Source organism: Harpegnathos saltator, unplaced genomic scaffold (assembly GCF_003227715.2).
Source record: "Harpegnathos saltator strain DR-91 unplaced genomic scaffold, Hsal_v8.6 scaffold182, whole genome shotgun sequence".
NCBI lineage: Eukaryota > Metazoa > Arthropoda > Insecta > Hymenoptera > Formicidae > Harpegnathos > Harpegnathos saltator.
The window spans coordinates 503,125-525,390 of NW_020229964.1; the positions used below are offsets into that span (position 1 = coordinate 503,125).

Here is a 22,266-nt window from a genome sequence, read left to right on the forward strand (position 1 = left end):
AAATAATTTTTGTTTTACTATATTTATCCTGCACGGAAAAAAATTCTGTTAGTGTAACTGAATGTTTAATTGTCTGGAGACCTCGACGGAAATTCGATTGTTTGAACAAAAGAGATTGTAAGAAAGACTCTTGTACAAGGTTTAATTGTCAGTTCTTTAGTTACCGCAACTGAGCTTTAATGTCACTGAATGTTCAGACGAATATTTTCGGTTGTGATAATAGAAACGTTTTTCGTTATCAAATTTTCATTTGGTTCCTATTCGATTGTACCAACTCACAATCGGAGTACCTTTAGCATTTTCGTTCGCCATACTATACTGGATCAATCATTTGTAATTTCTAAATTCTTTGTTACGGATTTGAAATCAGCGACCCCGAAAATCTTTTAGTACCAAATTGCAGCACAATCGGAGCATCTTTAGCATTTTTCGTCCGCCATATTGGATCCGCTATTTTAAATTTCTACATTTTGACATCAAACCTTATACAGACATGTCGTTGCTAGATATTTATACGTGTTTAACGAGATATGGATTTCGGCTAGTTTCACCGATCTCCCACAATGCGGCGGGGTGCAAATCAATGCCGCGGCGTTTGAATATTCAGGGCGTCTCGGTGAGAGCAAGTATCGCAAGTGTAAACTCTTCATGAGCGTTCTCGGCGCAACTGGGACATGCACCGTGTCGCCCTTACGGCGTCTCGACGCACGGAGGATGCAGACAATGAGGCGATAATTAAGACGCGGGTACAAACGACGCGTTACCCGCTGCCATTGTGTCTTTTTCGATCGGTGACAGCGCAATAACGGCGCGCCCGAAGTCGAGATACTTCGCGTAGCCACGGCCCTGGCTGGCAGCTGCAGCTCCAGATGAATTACAGTGGCGTGCGAACGTTCGTGAGATGAGAGACGGCATTGTCGGCGGACTCAGACACGAGCGGATTCACGTCGCGCGCCCGACAACGCCGTTCTCTGCGCGTTAACGCCGCGAGATCGACCCACATCCAGACAGACGACTTTAAGATTACTCAGCCCGCTCGTTATTAGTTGCTCGTCCGCGCTCGTTTACATTCATTCTTGTCCATTTCACTCCGGCCGGAGCGACAAACGAGCTGTCGCGTGCGGAAATGAAAAAAGAAAAAGATGTCCGCGCGTTTCCTTCCGGACTGGAGTCGTCAGAGTGCAATTTAAACCGATCGCGCGTCGAGGAAACGCCGCGCTGATTCGAATAATCTTCTCCTCGGCTGTCGTAGTATTCTCGTGCTTTTTGCGAACAAACATTTCTCTCTCTCTCTCTCTCTCTCTCTCTCTCTCTCTCAATTTTTCTTAGAGCGAAAATACCCATTCGATGATTCGCAACGAAGGATTCACTCGAACGACTCGGCCGTCGCTCTGCTTTTCGAGTGCAATTTTATCCGAAAAAATTTGGAGATCACCTTAACACCGTATACAGAGCAAGCGATATAATCATCGGCATTTTTGCAGTCATTAACAGGACGTATGAAAAATCTTAAGAAATAAAGTTCTTTTATTACAGCGTATGTACAGCGTATCAGAAAAAAGCAACTGTATATAAGTACTGTTATCATTATTTCCATGTATAGTTGCTTTTCGCTGATAGGGAAATTTTATTCCCTAAAATTTTTTATACAATCCTCTCCCCCCCCTCCCCATGATCGTGAGATGCTAATGGTTACGTCGCTAGCTTCTGACAGCGAGAACATCGCAAAAACAGCAAATATATTCGCCGCATGTTCCAGATATGCAAATACGCTAAATATATCGAGCACCAGTCCAGCTTCTCCATTTTCTGCGCTACGTATTGGAAATGTTTTCTAATATGTAGCAAGTTTTTCCAAGAAATATATGAATCTGTGATATTCCCCAGTTATACAGAATATACATAGAATGTAAACATATTTCTCGGATATGCCAGAAAAGGTGGGCGTGCAAATATTCTCAGTACATTTTTGTGCACGTAACACAGCGTATGTTTCGAATACATAGGGAATATATATCCGATCTGCGGATGTGCGCGATACCTCTTCGAACATCCTCAGGATCTCACGCGCCGCTGACGCATCGATCTCCCTTCTTCTTAACAGCGTCCGCAAATTTTTCGAATGACGTCCCGCGATCCTACGCGATGCTTCAAATATCGAACCTGCCATGTCGTGCCACTTAATTATCGAACTTTCAGCATGGCCGATATTCTCAGCATATTTCCATAACGTTCACACACACATACACACACACACACACACACACACACACACATCTACGACATTCGCTCGCGGGAGAGTCGCGTTGCCCGGTTATTTCGCGGCAATTTGCGCGAGTTACGATCACCGCATCTCGCGTCTCGCGTCGCCAGAGCATGAAAGAATACCAGCCGGAGATGTAACGAGATTGCAAAGGCCCAATGACACCTCTCGCGAGCCACGTGCGCGCGTCGCACGCCAATTTCGCAGGTCCTCTCTCAGTCGCGCACAGAGAGGGAAATTAATTCCGCCCCCCTCCCGCCCCTCCGCGTGCGCGTTCGGGGCCGTTTTTTCCGTCCTGGCCGACAGTTTAATGCGTTTTTTGCGCGCGTTCCATCTCCCAGTTTCCAATGTTAATGGAAGGAAGGAAGGACGGAAGGAAGGAAGGAAGGAAGGAAGGAAGGGAGCAGGAGGAGACCCAGTATGGAGGCTCCGGATCGATCGAAGACTCCACTTGCTCTCTCTCTCTCTCTCTCTCTCTCTCTCTCTCTCTCTCTCTCTCTCTCTCCCGACGACTCGGTCGAAGGAGAGAGAGAGAGAGAGAGAGAGGGGGGGGAGGCGAAAGAGGATTACTTCTTTCGATGTTTCTTCCTGCGTCCGAGCACGCTTCTTTCTTATCGCGACGCGACACGGCGCGATATTAGCTTGTTCAGCGAGTTCGGCCCGGCTTTTCCGGGAAATTACATACAATCTTTCACATCTCGCTCATTCGAGTCCTCCGGCTGAACGATTGGCCGCAGAGACTGAACTGCGGCCGGGAAAGCGGGATAAACCGATGCGTTTGAGCGCCGTTAACTTCCGCGCTGAACTTTAATCAAATTCCCCGGGAGATTCCTGCTTTTTGCACACGGGGTTATTATACGCGAGCGTCGTTGCGTCCACCGCAACGGTGTTTTAATATGAGATCGCGCGCTTAATTAAAAGCGTTTTTCATCACGCGAAAATTGCAAGGCTGAAGCCCGATGGGCGCGGATATTCGGATCTTAACGGACCGCTAGGAACACGGAGATAATCAAAGAGTGACGGTGCCGCCTGCGCGTTTGCGCAATCGTATTGTTTATCATTTCCTACGGAGACCATTATTTCCCAGGTCGCAAAGAATCGCGTAACAGTCAGGACGCGAACAGTCGAGAGCCGAGAAACGAGTTATATCTCGAAGCCGGATATTCATCGTCGCGCCTTGCGAATCCCATCAGATGGATGGCTGTTGTACTGCCTATTTTCCATGCTAACATAATTGAAATTCATCAGCTTCGTTTTATCAGGCAATCGCCGGCCGATCGCTGGCGGCGACGAGTAGGAAACGCGCGAAAACATCGTCCGGGTAATTTACAGCGTGGCTCGCGGCGCTCGCCCATGATCGCGAATCTCGTGCGAAAGGCGGGACGAACAGAGAATAATGGACTGATGTAAGTCCGGGGTATTCGCACACACGTCGCAGGAAAACGTCCGACAGCGGCCGTTTATTCAGGGATAGACGGAGATGGAGGCAGGCATGAACGTGGGCAGCCGGCCAAAGAAATATCTGGCTCTTTAAGATTCCACCAGACTCGCCGGGGCCAATGACTTATTCGAACACTACCGTCGTCGTTGTAGTCGGTGCACATGCGTGAAAGCACACGCGTGCGTGCGTACTCGTGCATCTTTTTGGAGTCTAATTGCGATCTAGTCCGATTTCCCAAAGCCTACGCGGGTTCAAGTCTCGCGTGGAAAAATTTTCTTGGGATCTAATCGTGACTTTGTCTGATTTTCTCAAGTTCGTGCAGATTTAAGAAAAATTTCTGGCATCCATTTCGGTTTTTGCAAAACATTAGTCGGTTCTGATTGGGAAGTTTAAGAAGATTTTTAGAAGAATTAGGAGTATAATCTAAAAGATGCGATTCCAAGTGGAAAGCTCAAACTGATCGTATTTTTCTTGCCAAACGTTTTTCTTCTAATTCCTTTTCTTATTTCTGTTTTATATTTATGCTGAGCAAAACATTTGAAATGATCTATTTATACATACTTTGTAGGTATAAATATTTAAAAATATTTAAATTATTTCCGATATTTTGCTAAATCTCTTTTTGAAGTAAATTATAAATACCTGGAGTAAAACAATACGTATTATATTTTTGAATGGGCAATGATGTGTTAGTATAAAGTTTCATATTTAAAGTATGCATATCTAGATTTATTCAAAGTATGTATTATTTATTATATATACATCGACGTTATTAACTGAAAAACAACGTAAATTCCTACAAATAAACAAAAAGTACTTCACAGGTATCTATTCGGAAATGGTTTTCAATCAGAATAATTCTATTTCTTCTGCAAGACATAACAGAAATCTAAGGAATAATTGAACAATTCCAATCGGAAACTTTTCGAAATATTTCCACTGGTTGATTTTAGACAGAGAATTCGTGTGGAATGTAAAAAGAGGACACCCAATTAGTATCGCAATCGGAAAACCGATCTTGAGACGGCAAATTTAGGAATTCTAATCAAAATCTCTGTACTATTTTCGAGGAAATTCCCGAGAAATCGCTAAGCGAAGTATATGCACAATTGCGAAATGAAAGTACCGAGTTGCGATTGAATTTAATTTGGATCCAGGAGAGGAAAAGTACCATCGAGCCGTGATTTCCAAAATTCTATGCAATCCAGCTCGATTATGATTCGAGTTCATGGCGATCCGAGTTCTTGCCTGTACATGCGTGTATTTAGCGGAGAATTGCAGCGGAAAAGAATGCTTTTCGCGAAAGTTCTTCCTGTGTTGCGTGTCATTTTATATATTTATATACGCAACGAAATCCATCCCGCTGAATTTCACTCTACGCGCTACACCGTTGCAAATATTGATTCTGTAATAATCGCCTGACGATTTATTTATATGCCGGTAACCGGTGTACCTACATAATCTCCGGAATACGTTAATACGTTGTCGAGTATTGCGAATTGTAACGTGCGCGTTTCGCGCCGGCAGTTTAATTCTGCCGCCGGGGGTGATGCGATATTATCGAGTGTTGAAAATAAAAATGACGCACGCGGAAGGTATCGCGAATCCATAGCGGATTTCGCGCGGAACATTGCGCTAAAATTCTGCGGGAGAGACCGAGGCGGTGCGATCGTTGCGAGCGAGCCGGCTCTGACATTTCATTGACAATCGAGCGCGAGTGCATTTCCCTACGGAGATATGTTGCAAAATATTTCGCAAAAGCGAGAGAGCAACAAGAAAGAGAGAGAGAGAGAGAGAGAGAGAGAGATGCATGTGGAAATTCAAATTGCCGCTTGCTAGAGTAACTTGTTGCCGTGCTGATTATGAATGATTTACTCGACATTCACGCGCGCAGGCAGCTGCGGCGAAATCGTCGCAAAATTTCGCAAATAAACGCGTCGCAATAACGCGCGCGCGCAATACAAAGACAAAAGCAAAAGTAATCGACACATCGGCGATAATCGATTCTCGCCGGCGATTATCGCGACGTCGGCGAAATCGGCGTAAAGATGGCTCCACCTTTGCGTTGCATTTTTCGTCAATCGATAATAAAGCTCTGCAACAGTATGTTACTGCGGAATAAACCGACATAGCAGCGGTCGCCGTTTGCTCGAGGAAATCTCGAACGTGTATATGTGTGTGTGTGTGTGTGTGTGTGTGTGTGTGTGCGCATATTCGTTCTTCCGTGAGAAATCCATGCGCGTCGCAGTGTCGCGAAAATGAGAACGCGCCTTGGAGAATTTTCTCTCATCCGTACACCCGTGAGGCAAATAATTCGCCAGTAGCCTCGTGAGTGATGAATTTCGTCACTTGCTCATTCTTGAAAATGGATATCGGACGTACAGCATGTCTCCGCGGAAATAACGATCAGTCACGCGCCCGCAGAAAGGTCGCGTCGCTCCGTCAGAGGGTTAACCCATTTCCGACCGACGGATCGCTCCCGTACGCAATCCTTTAAGCCGCCTCCCCCCTTGACTTACGATTGTTGAAAAAAGGGAAGGAAAAACGCGCGTCCCGCGCAAGTCTACGATCCCATAGAGACAACCGCTCCTGCGCGGCCGCGAGAAAAGGGAAAGAAAGGCTCACATCTCGCTCCGCTCGAGGAATCGATGCGCTTAATATTTCTCTACAAATTTATACACGTAGACTGTGCGCTTTCTTATGAGCGAGATTTGAGGACAAAATACAAAGGACAGATAATATTCCGCTTCCACTGTCCACAGGCGAGCTATCTGGCTTTTTGCAGTGAGAATGAAGCTAGACGAGGATCGAATGTGCCTGAGGTATAAATTATCTTTTTCAGACGTGGTCTTCGCGGCTTCTTGCTCAGTCCACGTATACAATGTATGATCTCGCTCGTAATCTCTCCGGCTCATTCGCTCGCGCGACCCGAAAGACCCGCATTAGCGTGGCCGACATGGATTCCTCGCGCGACGGTTGAACCCATTTCTCGAGGAGCCGCTGTTTGGACAAACGTCTCATTAGGTAGTGTGATCTTTCAAGCGCACGGCAGCCTAAATAATTGGGTCAGACATACGCGCTAAGATATGCAACGCCGCACGTAGCCGGGAAAAGGGTTAAAGCCACGTAGCTGGGGAAAACAGCAGCGACAGAGGCGGATATAGAGAGAAAGAGAGAGAGAGAGAGAGAGAGAGAGAGAGAGAGAGAGAGAGAGAGAGACGAGGACATATCCCGCGACCTGATTCCGCGAGGATGGCCTCGGCGAACTCGAGCAAGGACGCGCGTGACGACAGCCGCGCGCGCGATTACGCAGGACGACGTTCCGCGCATTTCCGCGGCCGAGAGAGACAGAGAGGGTCCACTTGGACCGCGTCGCGACCGCGAGGCCTGATCCCGAGGACCGATATAGGTCGCAGGTAGTCAGGTATACGGTTGGCCATAGCGCGCGGAAGCAACGGAATCCAATAATCGAATCCCGTCGTTCTGTACGTCTCGATGCGACCGCACTAGGCATGCACTCAAGCACTCACTCACCCACACGCACGCACTCACGCTCTCTCACTCGTCAAAGATGACACGAACTCGCGCACTCGCCGGCCATAGAAGGCTCATCACGGTGATGACGGAGTGGCCGAAACGTCATAAGAGGACTAACGAGAGAGGAGTCCGATGATCTCGACTGACCTGATTCTCCGTGTTGAGTAGTTTGAGCTGCTCGTTGATCAGGCTGTACTTGGTGCTCTCCTCCTTGCGCAGCGCCCGCTCCTTCTTCAGCTCCGGGCTCCAGAAGGTCTTGATGCTGTGCATCGAGCTGCCGAGCTTCTGGTTCGTCAGCTCGAGCTCCTTCTTCAAGTTGCCGAGCTCCCGCTGCAGATCGTTGTTCTGGTGCTGCAGCTCGCCGATGTAGCCACCGCTTTCGCGCAGCATGTGCGGATTCGGGCTCTGGCGCGCCGACCTCGAGCTGTAGAGCTCTTCCTCGAGGTAGAGACTGCGATCGCGGCTACGCTCGCGGGGCTCGCGGATCGGCACGAATTCCCGATCATGGTCGAGATTGCCGGCGGAAGCACGGTCGAGGCTGGTGTAACGCGCTACCATGCCCGCCGAGTTGGACATGGCGGGTCTCGAGGCGCTTCTGGATCGGTGATGTCCGCCCCCACCGCCCCCGGTCGACATACTCCTGCCCCTCTCCTCGAGCATCACGGGACTGCCGAGGTCCTCGTCGCGGGAGTAGTACGGGCTGCCCAGCTGATGGTGATGGTAGCTGCCGTAGCCGAGGTGCTCCGGCGAGTTGTTGCCGCTGCGGGTGCCTCGTTGCTTACGACCTAACGGACTGCCACGACCGCTCGCGTAACTCCTCGACGGGCTGCGGTCGACGGTCGGCAATTCGCCCACGCGACGACCGCTGCGTGGCGAGCGAGTGCCACCACCGGGACCGACCACGCCACTGCCGCTCGCGTAAGGATCCCGTGACATTCTACGAGGCTCTCCGCGATGTCGAACCTCGGCCTCCTGCTCGCCGTGGGATCGTCCCGATCGGTCGGTGGCTTCCCGTCCTCGACGCTTGCGGAAGTTTTCTCACAGACCTCTTTCTTCCTCTGTCCTCTCTCTCTCTCTCTCTCTCTCTCTCTCTCTTTCTCTTTCTCCCTCACTCCTCCTCCCTCTCTCTCTCTCTCTCTCTCTCTCTCTCTCTCGCGCGCGCTCGTGCTTGTTTCGCGATCGACCACAATACGCGCGACCTGCGATACCTCGACGGCGTCCGCGTGTTCCGGCAGTACTCGTTACCTTTCCTGAGCCGCGAGGGAACCCCGCGGATTCTCCCGGGTGCTCTCCCTAAACCTCCGTCCTGGTCGCCGCGCTGATCATCGCTCGATCGGCCTTCCTGTCACGCCTCACGGCCGTTCCTCAGTCTCTCGTCGCCGTCGCGCGGCGTTTTCACGCTCATATCAGTCGGATCGAGAACGGCGGCCGCGAGCGTCAATGAGCGCTTTCCCGTTCCCGGTCGCAGCGGGACGTCCGTCTGCCTGTCCACGGGGTTCAATTGGAGTAACAGCCGGAGAATGGAGGCCCGCGTCTTCGCGAGATCGCCCTCTCGCCGGCGACTCGATTTTCGCTCCTTTCCCGATGTCCTCCAGCATCCGGCTATGGCCGACCACGACGACGGCGATGACGAGGACGTCGCGCGATTCCGACCGTTCTGAACCTTCGTGATGTCCGATGTCGAAGCAGCAGAACGTGCCGCGGGATACGCGAGAACCTTTCTACTCTTTCTACTCTACTTGCGACGGCTCGCTCGTGAACGACGACCATTGACGAGGTTCTCCTTCGTATCCGCCAGACAGAGTTCTCTCTCTCTCTCTCTCTCTCTCTCTCTCTCTCTCCCTCTCTCCCTCTCTCTCTCTCTCTCTCGTTCTCTCTCTCCCTCTCTTTCTCTCGTTCTCTCTCCGCGTGTGGTTGATCTCAACGAAGGCCGGTTCGGTCCCTCCTCTGCCGGTCGATCGACCTCATCGCAGCATCGCGATGATGATCCTCCGTCCGATCGATTCTCTTTCTCTCTCTCTCTCTCTCTCTCTCTCTCTCTCTCTCTCTCTCTCTCCACCCACGCCGCCCTTTCCACCCCTCGGCGAGAACAACTTCCGCGCTTCTGGCCGGCGTACTACTACTAACAGATAGTACTACTACGCGCGTGGGTCACTTCGTGCTCGGCGGCGGCGTACGGCGAGGTCACGACCCTCGTCGGCCCGAGAATCGATCTTTGACCTTCTTTCGACGGCGTAGCCCATCGAGCGAGGGCGAATAGAGATCGAGGGGGAGAGAGAGAGAAAGAGAGGTAGCCGACTCCCTCTTCTTCCGTCTTCCGGTTCCCGAGCCGATGCGAACGTACAGACGAACGAACGAACGAACGAACGAACCCTCTCTCTCTCGCGTGCCCCCTCTCTCTCTCGTTCCCTCTTCCGGTCTTTCTCGCTCTCTCCCTCGGCCTCCGTCGTGGCGCTCCGGATCCAAGAACCGCCCTTTCGAGCGAGCGAGCCAAGTCGACGAACCGAGCCGACTACGTTGCTTTCCTCGCGGGCTCGTTCCACCCTCGTGTGCGACGGGGCGCTCGCACGAGCGCACACCCGCGCTTGCGTGGGTCTGCGTACGTACGTACGTACGTACGGACGTACGTACGTGCGTGTGTATGTGTGTGTGTATACTGTATATATATATGTGTATGATAGAGTGCACGCGTATATGTACGCGCGTAAAAATTGTGTACGTACGTCGCGTGCGTTTACGGCGCGCACACACCTATACACTCGAGGGTATACGATATCTCTTCCGCTCCGCTATTCTCTCTCTCTCTCTCTCTCTCTCTCTCTCTCTTTCTTTCTCTGTCTGTCCCTTTTTCTCTCTACATGTCGCGCTTCGCTGTTTCCGTTTCGTGAAACCAGCGCCTAAGATCCCTCCTTATCGATTTCATTCTCTCTCGCTTCTCTGTCTCTCTGTCTCTCTTTCTCTCTCTCTCTCTCTCTCTCTCTCTCTCTCTCTCTCTCTCTCCTCTCCCTCTCCCTCTCCCTCTCCCGTTTCTTTCTTCTTCCGGTCCCGTCGTCGTCTCGCCGCCCGCGCCTCGTAGATGATACCCGACGTCGCTTTCGCGCACAACCCCCGTGTACGACGACGACGACGACGACGTGCGGCGGGACGGACGGCGATTCAACCACCGGCGCCGACCTACCGACCCACCGACCGACCGACCGACCGACCGACCGACCGACCGACCGACCAACCGACCGACCAACCAACCAACCAACCAACCGATCCAACCGACCAACCGCACTACACTATCCACCGTCCACTACCGGAGCACAGCCACTTCCGTGCACTGACGCCGCCACCGCCGCCGTTGCCGCCACCGGCGTTCACCGCCACCCTCACGCGCGCCTATCCACCCTCTCTATGTCTTTTCCCCGTCTGCTCTTTTCCCTGTCCCTCTCTCCCCCCCTCTCTCTTTCGCTATCTCTCCCTTTCTCCCTCCCTCTCTCTCTCTCTCTCTCTCTCTCTCTCTCTCTCTCTCTCTCTCTCTCTCGTTATCTCTCCCTCTCTTCCTCTATCGTTCGCGCAGTCGAATACAGGCCAGCCACCCCGCGACGCACACACGTATACATTCGCGATTGCGCGAGCCAGTCGCGATCACATCCCCGCTTTCGCCGGTTCCTGTGTAGGTAGGTACAGATACGGGTATGTATGGATGCGTATATATGTACGCGCCCTTCGCGGAGCCAGCACTGAAAAAGAGAGTCTCTTCGCGGAAGAGACGAGAAGGAGGTACGGCACGACGCGCGACGAGTCCGCGCGCACTGAGAGAATACTTTAATGTCGGCTATGACCGAGCGAGAAAGGCCACCCTTTCATATCGGCACCTCCTCCTCTTCCTCCTCCTGCTCCGGCGCCACCACCACTGCCAACGCCAACGACGCCGCCGCCATCTCCGCGACCATCACTATAGACCACAACCACCAACATTGCCAGCTCCGCCATCGTAGGGGCCACTTCCCTGGACGCGGAATGTTCTCTACGTTGCGAGTAAGCTGCACCGCGTATGTCCCCATGCTCCTCGTCGCAGTCACTCACACATGCAGCCGCACACATTCAGAGATTCACCCACCCGCCCCCACCCCAGTCGGAGGACGAAGGGTAAAAGCGTCGGTAGCGCCACCGGCCGACGTCACCGACGTCATCGCGACGGCCACTACGCCGAGGCGTGGATATCACCCGCTCGATTTTCCCTACACCCCCGATCGCGCGCTCGTCGCTCATCGTCCCTTTCTCCTCCCTTCGCCGGCTCCGACGACTACCCAGTTCTCCTCTCGCCCTGCCGGCGGCGCAGTGGCCGGCCAGTGTGGTGGGTTCTTCTTCGGAGTGGCTCCCCAACGCGCAGATGCACCCGTCGATCCATGTATGCGCGAGGCGTTGAGAAAGCGGCGTCGCGCGCGGAACATCACCGTACAGAGGGAACGGTGAACTTCGTGAAGGAGAGCTCGGAAGATATATATACGAGTCCTTACCGGAACGTGGCCCTATGAGAAGGGCTGAGTCGGGGGGGAGGGGGGCCGGCTGGGGAGCCGCGGATGACGAGGAACGCACGTGGCGGAATTGACCTGATGTGAACGGAGCAGGAAGGCCGCTTGAATCAACGCGACTATGAACGAACGGAACGGACGCGTCTCTGGGAACTGGACGGCGGGAAACGAGAATCTCTCTGACGCTCGCGATTAAATTTCCGGAAATTTCGTAACCTTCGAGCGCAAAACGCGCTCGCTGCTTCATTGTTCATCGCGTCACGTTGGTTCGAGCAAACTTTTTTGCCCTAAACAGCCGCTCTGACCAAGTCGGAGCCTCCCCCTCTGCCGCTGTTTAACTGATAAGCGACTGATAAGAGCTCCCGAATTTTTATCAGTTTTTTTGTATCTGTGGTGAGGACAATCGGACGATTTTTATTCTCTCCCTCCCCTTGCCTCTACTTCTCTCTCCATGAAAATCCCACCCCCCTCTCACAGCTCTCCACAGTCTGTTTATCCCCGACAGTTCGAGACTCTCGAGAGCGGCAGTGGACTTGACCTGCGCCGAATGTAATCTTGTATACCGCTGTCGTTTATTGCCGCGGCGGGTCTTTAATGAAAATGGCTTTATCGTAAGAAAAGGTTAGCGGAGCGTGAGCGAGTGCCCCCTGGGGCACTCTGACCCCGCGCTCCAACCCTGAATACACGTTCCACTTGGAACCACTTCTCTCCCTTCGCCGCGCAACGACCGTCGACCCGGCGTACGAGCGTCGCAATCAATGAAGCTACGATTCACCGAGCAGTAGCGTATCATCGCGGAATTGGATTACGGCGGTCTCTCTGACGTAGTAAAATAGTGCCGCGCATAGAACAGCGGCGCGCGCGCGCGCGAGAGAGAGAGAGAGAGAGAGAGAGAGAGAGAGTCGCCGCTGCCGCGCCGCCTGGGAATAAAATTTACAACGCGCTGGTCGGTCAATTAACACGCGCCCTTCTGATCGGCGCACTGCGATTCATGATCTACACAGCACACGGCCTCTCCTCTCTTCCCTTCCTCTCTCTCTTTTCCTCTGTTAACCGCGAGTTACTGTCGCGTGATTACGCATTGTGAGATTTAAGGAACTCGCCTGTGTTCTTTCGCGACGGCAGGCCTTACGATAATTCGCCGTTCATTCGCAAGCCCGATCGTTTCATTCGATCTCACGCACGCGAGCGTGTACCTCGAGATCGGAGCGAATTCAGGAAAATCTTGGGGCGGACGCTGCTTTATCGAGTTGCCTCGCGTAAATAGTTAAGCGGATTTGTTCGGAAGAGCCGCGCGAGTAAATGGCGCGCTGCACGCATCATCCAAGTTTGTGATAATTGCTATAACGCGACGCTATAATTACCATATCTGCCGATGTGTGTGTATCGTACATCCCCGACTCTTAATGAATGCAGTTTCGTATCGCGCGTTCTGCCTTGTATCTGATTGCATTCGTGATTACATGTCATTATAGCGACTCGTTCGTTCGCTCGCCAAGTTTCCAACTTTGCGAAATCAATCGACTCGCAGAAAAAGAGAAGAAGGAAACACGTAAACAGAAAAATAATCAAGTGCAGTGACGTGGATAAAGTAAATGGATAAAGATTCAATTTCATTTGTTTTTAACGCGCACTTCGCTCTTGTTCGCGAAAAGAGAAAGAATAATTAACGAGGAAGATAATCAAGTCGATGACGAAGCAAAGAGGAAGAAATCATTTTTCTTTTTAATTCTAATGCGTATTTCGCTGTCGGGATTTGCGGGAAAGGTGAAAAAAATATACGAGAGAAATGATCGGTTCGATGACGTGGACGAAATGAATGGAGAAACTTTGTTTCCTGTTTTCCAACGCTTTGTCATAAGCAAGAGTAAGAAAAAATAATTAATGAAGAGAAAGAAGACAATTGCACGACGTAAGCGAAGCAAATAGAAAAGAGACCGTTCTTGTTATCTGTAACGCGTACTTTGCCGTTCTTTTCATCGTCGCTTTTATCGTTGATATTTGATTGACTCACATTCCCTAAATACGGCGGATAAATCACCGACTAATCAGGCAGAAAGAAGAACGTCTTTTTACATAACCTCTTTCGTGATGCTTGATAGCATCTCAAGATGAGGTGCAAGACAAGAAAGATCTTCAATCCGACGTGATTCTTACGGTATCTTAAAAATGATTTCGAACGATTATCGGACCGATACTAATATTAATTCGCCGACGCTGATACGACAGAGATCATCGACCTTTGCACTCGACTGTTTACAGCCTTCTGCTAATGTTTTGATAATGATATAATGCCGATATGGAACGATCTCGCCGTTTCGCGCGAGAGATGCATGATCCCCGGCGCGTATTTTCTTAAAAGCACGACGTTTATCGAGCGAAACGAATGTCGATACGTTTCGAGATACGATAGTTCGTGGTCAATGTTTCACGTTGCTTTTTTGACCTGTCTTTTATCGCGAGTTAAAATGTAAGTGAAAAAAAAAATTATGAACACGATAGATATAAAAACAAAGCACGGATGCAGGACGAAACGGAAGGGGGGGGGGACTCTTATCTACCGATCACACAAATACTTCTCTTTTCGTTATATCATATTTTCAATAAGAGCGTTATCTGTTTACACCTGGGGGGCAACTGATAACGCGCGAAATAACAGCTAAGTCGACGAAAATAGGTCGAATCTGCGATTAAAAAATATACCGACGCATAAAAGTCGTATACAAGTCGACATAATAGCCTTAAGATGCAACTAGGTTATTAAGCTTTCCTAACCTAACGAATTATCGGTTTACTATTTATTGATTATCCAAGGGAGCGGAAACATCATTTGTCGAGACAGTAATCTAATTGCGATAACTTGACGTTGCGCGGAAACTGTCATGCGCGTTCGGAAAATTACAGAATTCTAATCACTTAATTATATTTAAGGCTGTCATATGAATACAAAAGAAAAGAATCCGCGAATCTTTCACATTTCCTCATCCGCTCGGCTCCCTCGCCGCTCCCGCCCCGCTCGCGGAACTATTATAGGAAGAAAGTTCGCCATCATCGCGAAGTTGGCAAACGGACATTCCTGACGGTCGTCTCTGACACGGTGTGCACACGGTATGTGACACAGGAGACCCCGTCGCGGCGAGATCTTCAGGATAAAACGGAGACTGCGCCGGCCGCAGGAGGACTGGTTTATTCCCACTTGACCGTGAGGCTCTCGCGGGGACCAAAGTGATAAAACTTAAGTGGCGCAGGCTAAGGTCGTTACCACTATCATACGCGCGTACCGTTCTCCGCGCGATCCGTCCTGCGATCGCCAGTAGACGATGACCACTCGGTGGAGTCGCATCGTTCCTCGTTGATCTCGCACGTGAATCGCTCACTCGCTCGTTCGTTCGTCCGTCCGTCCGCTCTCACGAAACAGACATGCGGTACCAAACGTCGTCGTCGTCGACGTCGATCGTCCTAGTCCTGCTGGTCGCCTCGTTCTTCTGGCAAGCCTCTTCCTTGCACTCGGACGCGGGCTCGTGGTTTCAATCTACCAAGGGCGAAATCTGGCCTATGCCGAACTCGCGAGTGCTCAAGGAGGACTTCTACCTGCTGCGGCCGTCCAACTTCGATATTCGAGTGAGCTCTCTTCCCTTCTTTCTTCGTTGCCTTTTTCTTATTAGACGATCTCCTCGCGCGTGTCGCGTCGCGTCGCGGCGTTTCTCCGTTCGGCACGCGACGACTCGTCGACGCGCGCACTTATGCAGAATTGTCGAGAGGGATTGACGGATCCCCGATCACACACGTTTGTCATTCTCAATTTTGCCGCAGTAATTTCTTGACGGTTGCCATGCGAGCTTTGCGTGCGCACGCGATGCGGCCGTTTGAACGAAATTGTCGTTCCGATGAATCCTGCGGAAACGGAGGACTCTGATTACACGGTGCTCGCTTGCTCGCGATTCCATGTGTTTTGCACCGGCGCGGCAATCAGGTCTCTACGTTTTTATTTCTCCCTAGAATATTGTCTCTATGCTCCGTTCTATGTGTCAAATATTGCTGTGATCTATCCTGAGACCAACGAGAATGATCTCCTCTCACAACTTCTGCAGGATGCTCGATTTTCTCGCGCGATATTTCTCTCTCGATGTTTTGCTCTTCAACGATACTTTGCTTTTTGCTTAGGTAAACAGCGAGACATGCGATATAGTGACCGAGGCGATAGAACGGTATACGAGAATCATCTTGACGGAAGCCAGAATAGCGAGGCTGGTCACGGAAGGGCAGCCAAGAACATCCGTACGAGACGATCCTCACTTCAGAGGCACTCTTGAGGCCCTGAGCATCCGCCTTCTGCAGCCTTGCGAGCAGAATGGCGATCATTGGCCACACTTGTACATGAACGAATCTTGTAAGTTTGTGTGTCGTGTTGTGTGAAAAATTAAGAGAAAAGGGGAAGAAAATGAGCTGCGCCTTCGACCGAACGCAATTTGTCGGTATCGTGAATTTTGCGCGACTGAAAGCTGCATTCGTTAAATGCAGTTCGGTATTTGCGATAAATTTTGCGGCAGATACCGAAGCCACTTCGATCAGTTGTTTGCGCGTGTTTCGAACGGTAAACCAATTTGATTATTTAACCAAAGGTAACAATGAGAGAGGGAGCTGTTCTTTTCGGTTCGGTAAAAAATTGAGCAAGATTCAGAGGCACGTTTTCTGTATAACGGCGAATTAAGGTGGCGCTCGCTTTGCACGTACAGTTTGCATTACAAAGCAACGGTGCACCAACATATTAACCGAATGATGTCAACGGACGTCTCGCTAGTAGCCTCGATTTGATATTGGCCGACTCGTGTCGATAACGGGCTTTCGCGTGTGCGCGGACTGAATTCCTACGATTCCCAATAGTACCTTCTCTCCTATCCGGTGATCGAAACCGGTTTATCGAATTCATCTGATAACTCCTAACGATTTACATTAAATAAATAGTTTACATTAAACAGTACGAGCAAAGCATATTTGTTAAAAGTGGTATTATTTGATACATGAAATGATATTGCAATTTCGAAACTTCAGTTTTATTCCGTCATATATATAATCCGTTTAAAATTGAAAAGTTCAAAGCTTCGATCAATATAAACTAATCGATATAAATTGAACTCTATTCAAAGGTTTGAGATATCAAAGCTCTTAATAGAAGCAAGCTCTAGAAGTAAGTTTATATTTAAATAAACGCATTAATTGTTATTTCAATCGGTTGTTTGTATAGTTTTATATTATCTGTCAAAGTAGATCAATGGGATTAAAGAGCTGCACTTTTCAACTATAAATTTTATACGATTCGAGTCCTTTCGAACAATATATTCTCGAGATCTCGAAGTGCTGAATATTTGAATATTCGAATATTTATTCTTCGGAATTTCTGTATACAAATATAACGTCTTGAAGGCTCAGAAATTCAAAGCTTTAAATAACTGAAGCTCCACATATAATTTACAGCCCTAACAATAACGACTTTTCCCCTACATATTTCTTATAAAATGACGGAGAATCAATTTGTTCATGCAATTCGCATTAAAATCCAGCATTCTGTGAAAAATATACGAAGTCATCATAATCACTAAAAACAAAAACAAAAAGATTTTTGTAATCACAATCATACAACGAAAGAATTATAATATTATCTCGGAATCATTTTTCTTAGTATCTGTTATCATAATGTCAATAATAATAACCTTATATGTATATTGTTATCATCACATTTTAGAACAAAAAGATATAGCTGACGCCAGAAATGGCTATAATTTCCGTAAAATTGACCGTCTTATCTCGGTGATTTTCTCCGGTGACTCCGCGTGAGTAAAGTTCATCGCAACAGATGCGATTCTATTCTAGTTTAGAGATCCAACGATTTATTCCTTACAGCGTCCGGCTGTATCTGAGAGCCTTGAAGCTTCAACAATCGATCGTTTAGCCACGCGGCGCGAATTACAATTAATTTACTTCGATCAATCCAAGGCGATCCTGCGCGTCGTGGAATGACGGAGTGTGCGCTGAACGCAAGATTTTCGAGCGAGTTAAGCAATAGTGGTGTAATCAGCGAAACAATTGAGACGAGGACGGACAATGAGACACAGAGCTCGATTTGTCTTCTAGTTTCTTATCGTCCCGTATAAAGAGTGCCGTCCGCGTTGTGAGATCGTAATATCGGTGATTAGCGCGCGCATAATTCTGCGATTTTATCTGCGCGCACTCTTCCACAACGACTGAATCGACTTAGCGGCCTGTCGCGCACTTTTCCAGATATGCTCGAAATAAACGAGACGTCGCCGGTCGCCATTCTCTGGGCCGAGGCTGTCTGGGGAATCCTACGAGGACTCGAGACCTTCTCGCAGGTGCTGGCTCCGTCCGGCGACGGTCCCACTGTAAGTATCTAAACGTTTACCCTCCCCTGCCAACCTTCTCACGCAAGAACGCAATTTTGTCACGCAATCTGATGAATTCGAGTCACGAGAACCTCTGAGCGGAAACACCACGATGAAATCTACGATTTTTTGCGTTGTAGATATTCCCGGAAATGTCGCTTGCAATTTTTTACAGCGTCATCGACTTATTTGACCTTTGTCGACGGGGGAAAATAACAGGATAATTATATAGAAGATCGCATATCAAAATAAAAATATCTTAAATGTGTAATTTTTTCTATATAATTATCAATAATATTTTCACCGGGTGAACATCACACTTATAAACTTGATCGCGTCGCGAGCTTCCTGTAAGATTACGCTGGGATTTTAGCGGGCATGAGCAATCGGTTGTTCGCTCGAGAGCGATCCAGCAGGCGAAATGCGAGTTTATTCATACGTTTCAGTTGAAAGTGAAGTGCCAGACCATCGTGGACCAGCCGAAATTGCCGCACCGGGGTCTCCTGCTGGACACCTCTCGGCATTACCTGCCCCTATCCGACATTCTGTTGACACTAGACGCGATGTCGTACAACAAGCTCAATGTTCTGCACTGGCACATCGTCGACGACAATAGTTTCCCGTACGAAAGCACCAGGTATCCTGACCTATCTGCCAAGGGCGCTTATCATCCCTTGATGATCTACACACCTAACGACGTGCAGAAAGTTGTCAATTATGCAAGACTACGTGGGATCCGAGTGATGCCCGAGTTCGACACACCTGGACACACTAGATCGTGGGGCCTGGCCTATCCGGAATTACTGACTGCATGTTACGGTAAATAAATGAACGTAGACACACGATGTGTCCTGTACGAGACGCGCCTGGTCATTCCCACCAAAGTCACAAGTCCGTGTTTCCGTTCAACGTCAAAAAATGCTGACCGTTGGATTTTCGAGTGTATATAATGCGATCTTTTTATCGGTAGATCTCAAGATTGGACGACCTGAATATTTTAACGCTAAATATGCGGTGAAATTATATAATTATATTGGATTCGCTGCACATAAATAGATGATAAATAAGTGATAAAGTAAAGTAATTAAAATATATGGGGTTTGAGAAGAAATAATTGATAATAATTAAATATTTAATAAATAATTAATAAAATAAATTACGTTAAATAGTTAGTAAATAATTTATAAATGACTCATAAATTCCCATAAATCTCAAAATTTCGTAAAATACGCGTAGGAAACGTTGAAAAGTATTAGAATGCCGGCTACCGAACGTTTTCTCTCTAAATAATGATTCCAACATAAACAAATCGAAAGTCCATCTAATCAAATTGCAAGTATCTGAACGTTCAGTCTCTTTCCTTCGTCACAAACAACGAAATTATTATACGCAACTTGACGAACTAAAGTCCCGAGAGCCTCTGAGCGAAAACGTCGCAACAAAGTCTCTGCTTCGTCGCGCGTCGAATTTATTAATATTTTCCCAACGACGAGAATCGTGTTAATTCGTTTCATGTGTCCGTTAGACTCCGGCAAGCCAAACGGTAAACTGGGCCCGATGAACCCGACGAAGCCAGCACTGTACGAATTCGTGCGCAACTTGTTCTCCGAAATCGTGCAAGTGTTCCCCGATCAATATATCCATCTAGGCGGTGACGAAGTGCCCTTCGAGTGCTGGGCCAGCAATCCGGAAATTATCGCGTACATGAGGGAGCATAACATGTCCAGATACGAGTCCCTGGAGAACGAGTACATAGCGAAAGTGCTGGCGATTAGCAAGCAGTTGGATGCCAACACCATCGTCTGGCAAGAGGTGAGTGTTTCGCGAATTACTTTTTCTTACTTTCTCACTGCGACCTCCGTCTCCCTCAACCGCCGACCAGTTCTCTCCTCTCGCTTTTGCCACCCTCATTTTTGTTATTCATTTTTCATACGACTTCTTTCGAGCTGATTCTTGCCTCTCAGGTCTTCGACAACGGCGTCAAACTGCCCACGACCACCGTGGTCCACGTTTGGAAATTACCACAGTGGCAGAAGGAGCTGGAGAGAGCGATCATGGCCGACCACCCTGTCTTGTTGTCCTCTTGTTGGTACCTGGACCACATCGCCGGCGGCGGCGACTGGACCAAGTTCTACGATTGTGATCCTTTCAACTTCGATATCACGCCCAATCGCACGCATCTCATGCTCGGCGGCGAGACTTGCATGTGGGCGGAATTCGTGGACAAGTAAGTGACTCGTTTCTTCATCACGCTTGCTACCAGCAGGCTTATTCTGCGATTTATTAACGTATTGTAACTACAACGCATGCGTCGTTGCGTGTCATGTGATAGCTACGATAACGATAACGATCATGTCGTTGAAAGTTGCAGAATAAATGGGAAACTTTCTCTACAGACTATCCTATACTTTTTATGTAATTGCGCGAAACAATTAGGCCGATATTTGTAGTTCGATATAGGTTGGTGCGAAATATTTGTCATTTTTGTATTAAATTTTTCGCGAAAAGTTTCGGTATTAATTGGGTCTTAATACAATGAAAGTTATTCATAATTGGGTACTAAGTATTAATTGATATTCCTTCGACGCGATTTCGCAGTGAACTTTTATTTTCATCGGTCCAAATCAATAAGATATAAAATGGAGCAATTAAATGGGAGTATTCTGCTGAAAATCAATAAATGCTCATTGATTTTCGGCGGAAATTTTATTGATTTAATCATCGAAATATTTTACCAATTCATTCAATCTAAGAAAGCAGGAAATCCTCATTAGATGTTTAAAAAAAAATAGTCGAAAGTCGACATTTATTATTCATTTCATTTGCAAAAATGACCAATCTTTGATGAATCATTTAGTCATTTCATATTTTATTTAACAAGTACGACAAATATTTTGCACCGGTTTAATGTTTAATATCGTCTTAAATTTATCTTCATCAAATGTTCCCCTAGTCAATGAAAACGGTCTGTATAGAGCCTGGAAGTGAACTTTGGACGATCTTAAACATAACATTCGACTACAAAGGACGTTCTCAGTTTATCCGTGTAGATAAAGAAAGAGAAAACTCGCTGTCACACGTATGACGCGGCGAGGCTGGTTTCTCTCGTGAGAGACCGGTGCGTCATGCATGTTGACGCTGATAGCGGACGTACTAGGTCGGGGTCACGTAGAAAACGTAAACAATAGCATCCAAACAGTAAGCAAGTTCACCACGACGAGCGCGGTCGATTATTCTCTCTGCAGTGTTCAAGCGTGATCGATCGTTATTGTTTAATCTTGCCATTGCTGATGTTTTTGCTCTTATACCGCACGTCTCACATCGAGCTTCCTCATCATGGTTCCTCATTACGGTTGCTCTTAGGAACAACGTGCACCCCCGAATTTGGCCGCGTGCAAGCGCAGCGGCCGAGCGTTTATGGAGCCTCAACAAGCAGGACAACAACGTGGCGGCCCAGCGTCTGGAGGAGCACGCCTGTCGTATGAACAGACGCGGTATACCCGCGCAACCAGCAAATGGACCGGGATTCTGCGTGACGTAACGTGCACCCGTCAGTTGACACTAATCTCCCGTTTAACCCTTGTATTACGCCCGCGTACGCTAAAGAGAAACACAAGCCGTCACTCCGCACTCATTCACCGCTGTCGCATCGATGTTTGTCACAATAAATACAGTTTGAACAACGAGAACGAGTGTGTATTTCTTTCTTACACCTTTCGTACGTGCAAAGTGTAAAAAGTCGATTATCAGGATTTTAAGACGATTTCTCTTGACACGATGGTGCAACGATGGTTTTTACACATGCCAATTTCCTGACACATCACATGGAGTATGTATATATATATTTTTATCACACAAAGTGAGACGGGAAAAAAGTTGGATCAATAGTGATGTCATCCCAGCGCTACTAAAGTTCACTCTTTGACATGTAAAAATCATCTTTTACATGTGTTGCATAAGTGCATGTTACTTGCTCTTCGAGTATTTTATAAGTTTACATATCCGCAGATCTGTCATAAGTTCGGCATACATGTCAAATTTATTCAAAATATATTTTAAATCCTGATAAATTTAGTATATCAATGAAGAATATCAAGTTAA

The 22,266-nt window shown here is 48.3% G+C and overlaps 2 protein-coding genes across 6 annotated transcripts in view; one reads left to right on the forward strand and one right to left on the reverse strand.

The window, feature by feature from the left end:
* The window catches only part of brp (ELKS/RAB6-interacting/CAST family member bruchpilot), a 105,566-nt gene extending 96,469 nt beyond the window's left edge, over window positions 1-9,097 (reverse strand). For all 5 annotated transcript variants that reach the window (XM_025297686.1, XM_025297685.1, XM_025297684.1 and 2 more), the window contains exon 1: window positions 7,389-9,097. In XM_025297686.1, the coding sequence (XP_025153471.1) occupies window positions 7,389-8,177 (789 nt within the window). In that variant the 5' untranslated portion in view covers window positions 8,178-9,097. The remainder of the gene's footprint in view (window positions 1-7,388) is intronic.
* A 5,960-nt stretch (window positions 9,098-15,057) lies between these two features.
* Window positions 15,058-21,854, forward strand: LOC105181998 (beta-hexosaminidase subunit beta). The gene is made up of 7 exons (XM_011139126.2): window positions 15,058-15,385; window positions 15,929-16,154; window positions 18,044-18,165; window positions 18,612-18,984; window positions 19,691-19,977; window positions 20,130-20,392; window positions 21,529-21,854. The coding sequence occupies exons 1-7, from the start codon at window positions 15,185-15,187 to the stop codon at window positions 21,704-21,706; spliced, it is 1,650 nt and encodes a 549-aa protein (XP_011137428.1). The 5' UTR covers window positions 15,058-15,184; the 3' UTR covers window positions 21,707-21,854.
* Window positions 21,855-22,266: the final 412 nt, after the last annotated feature.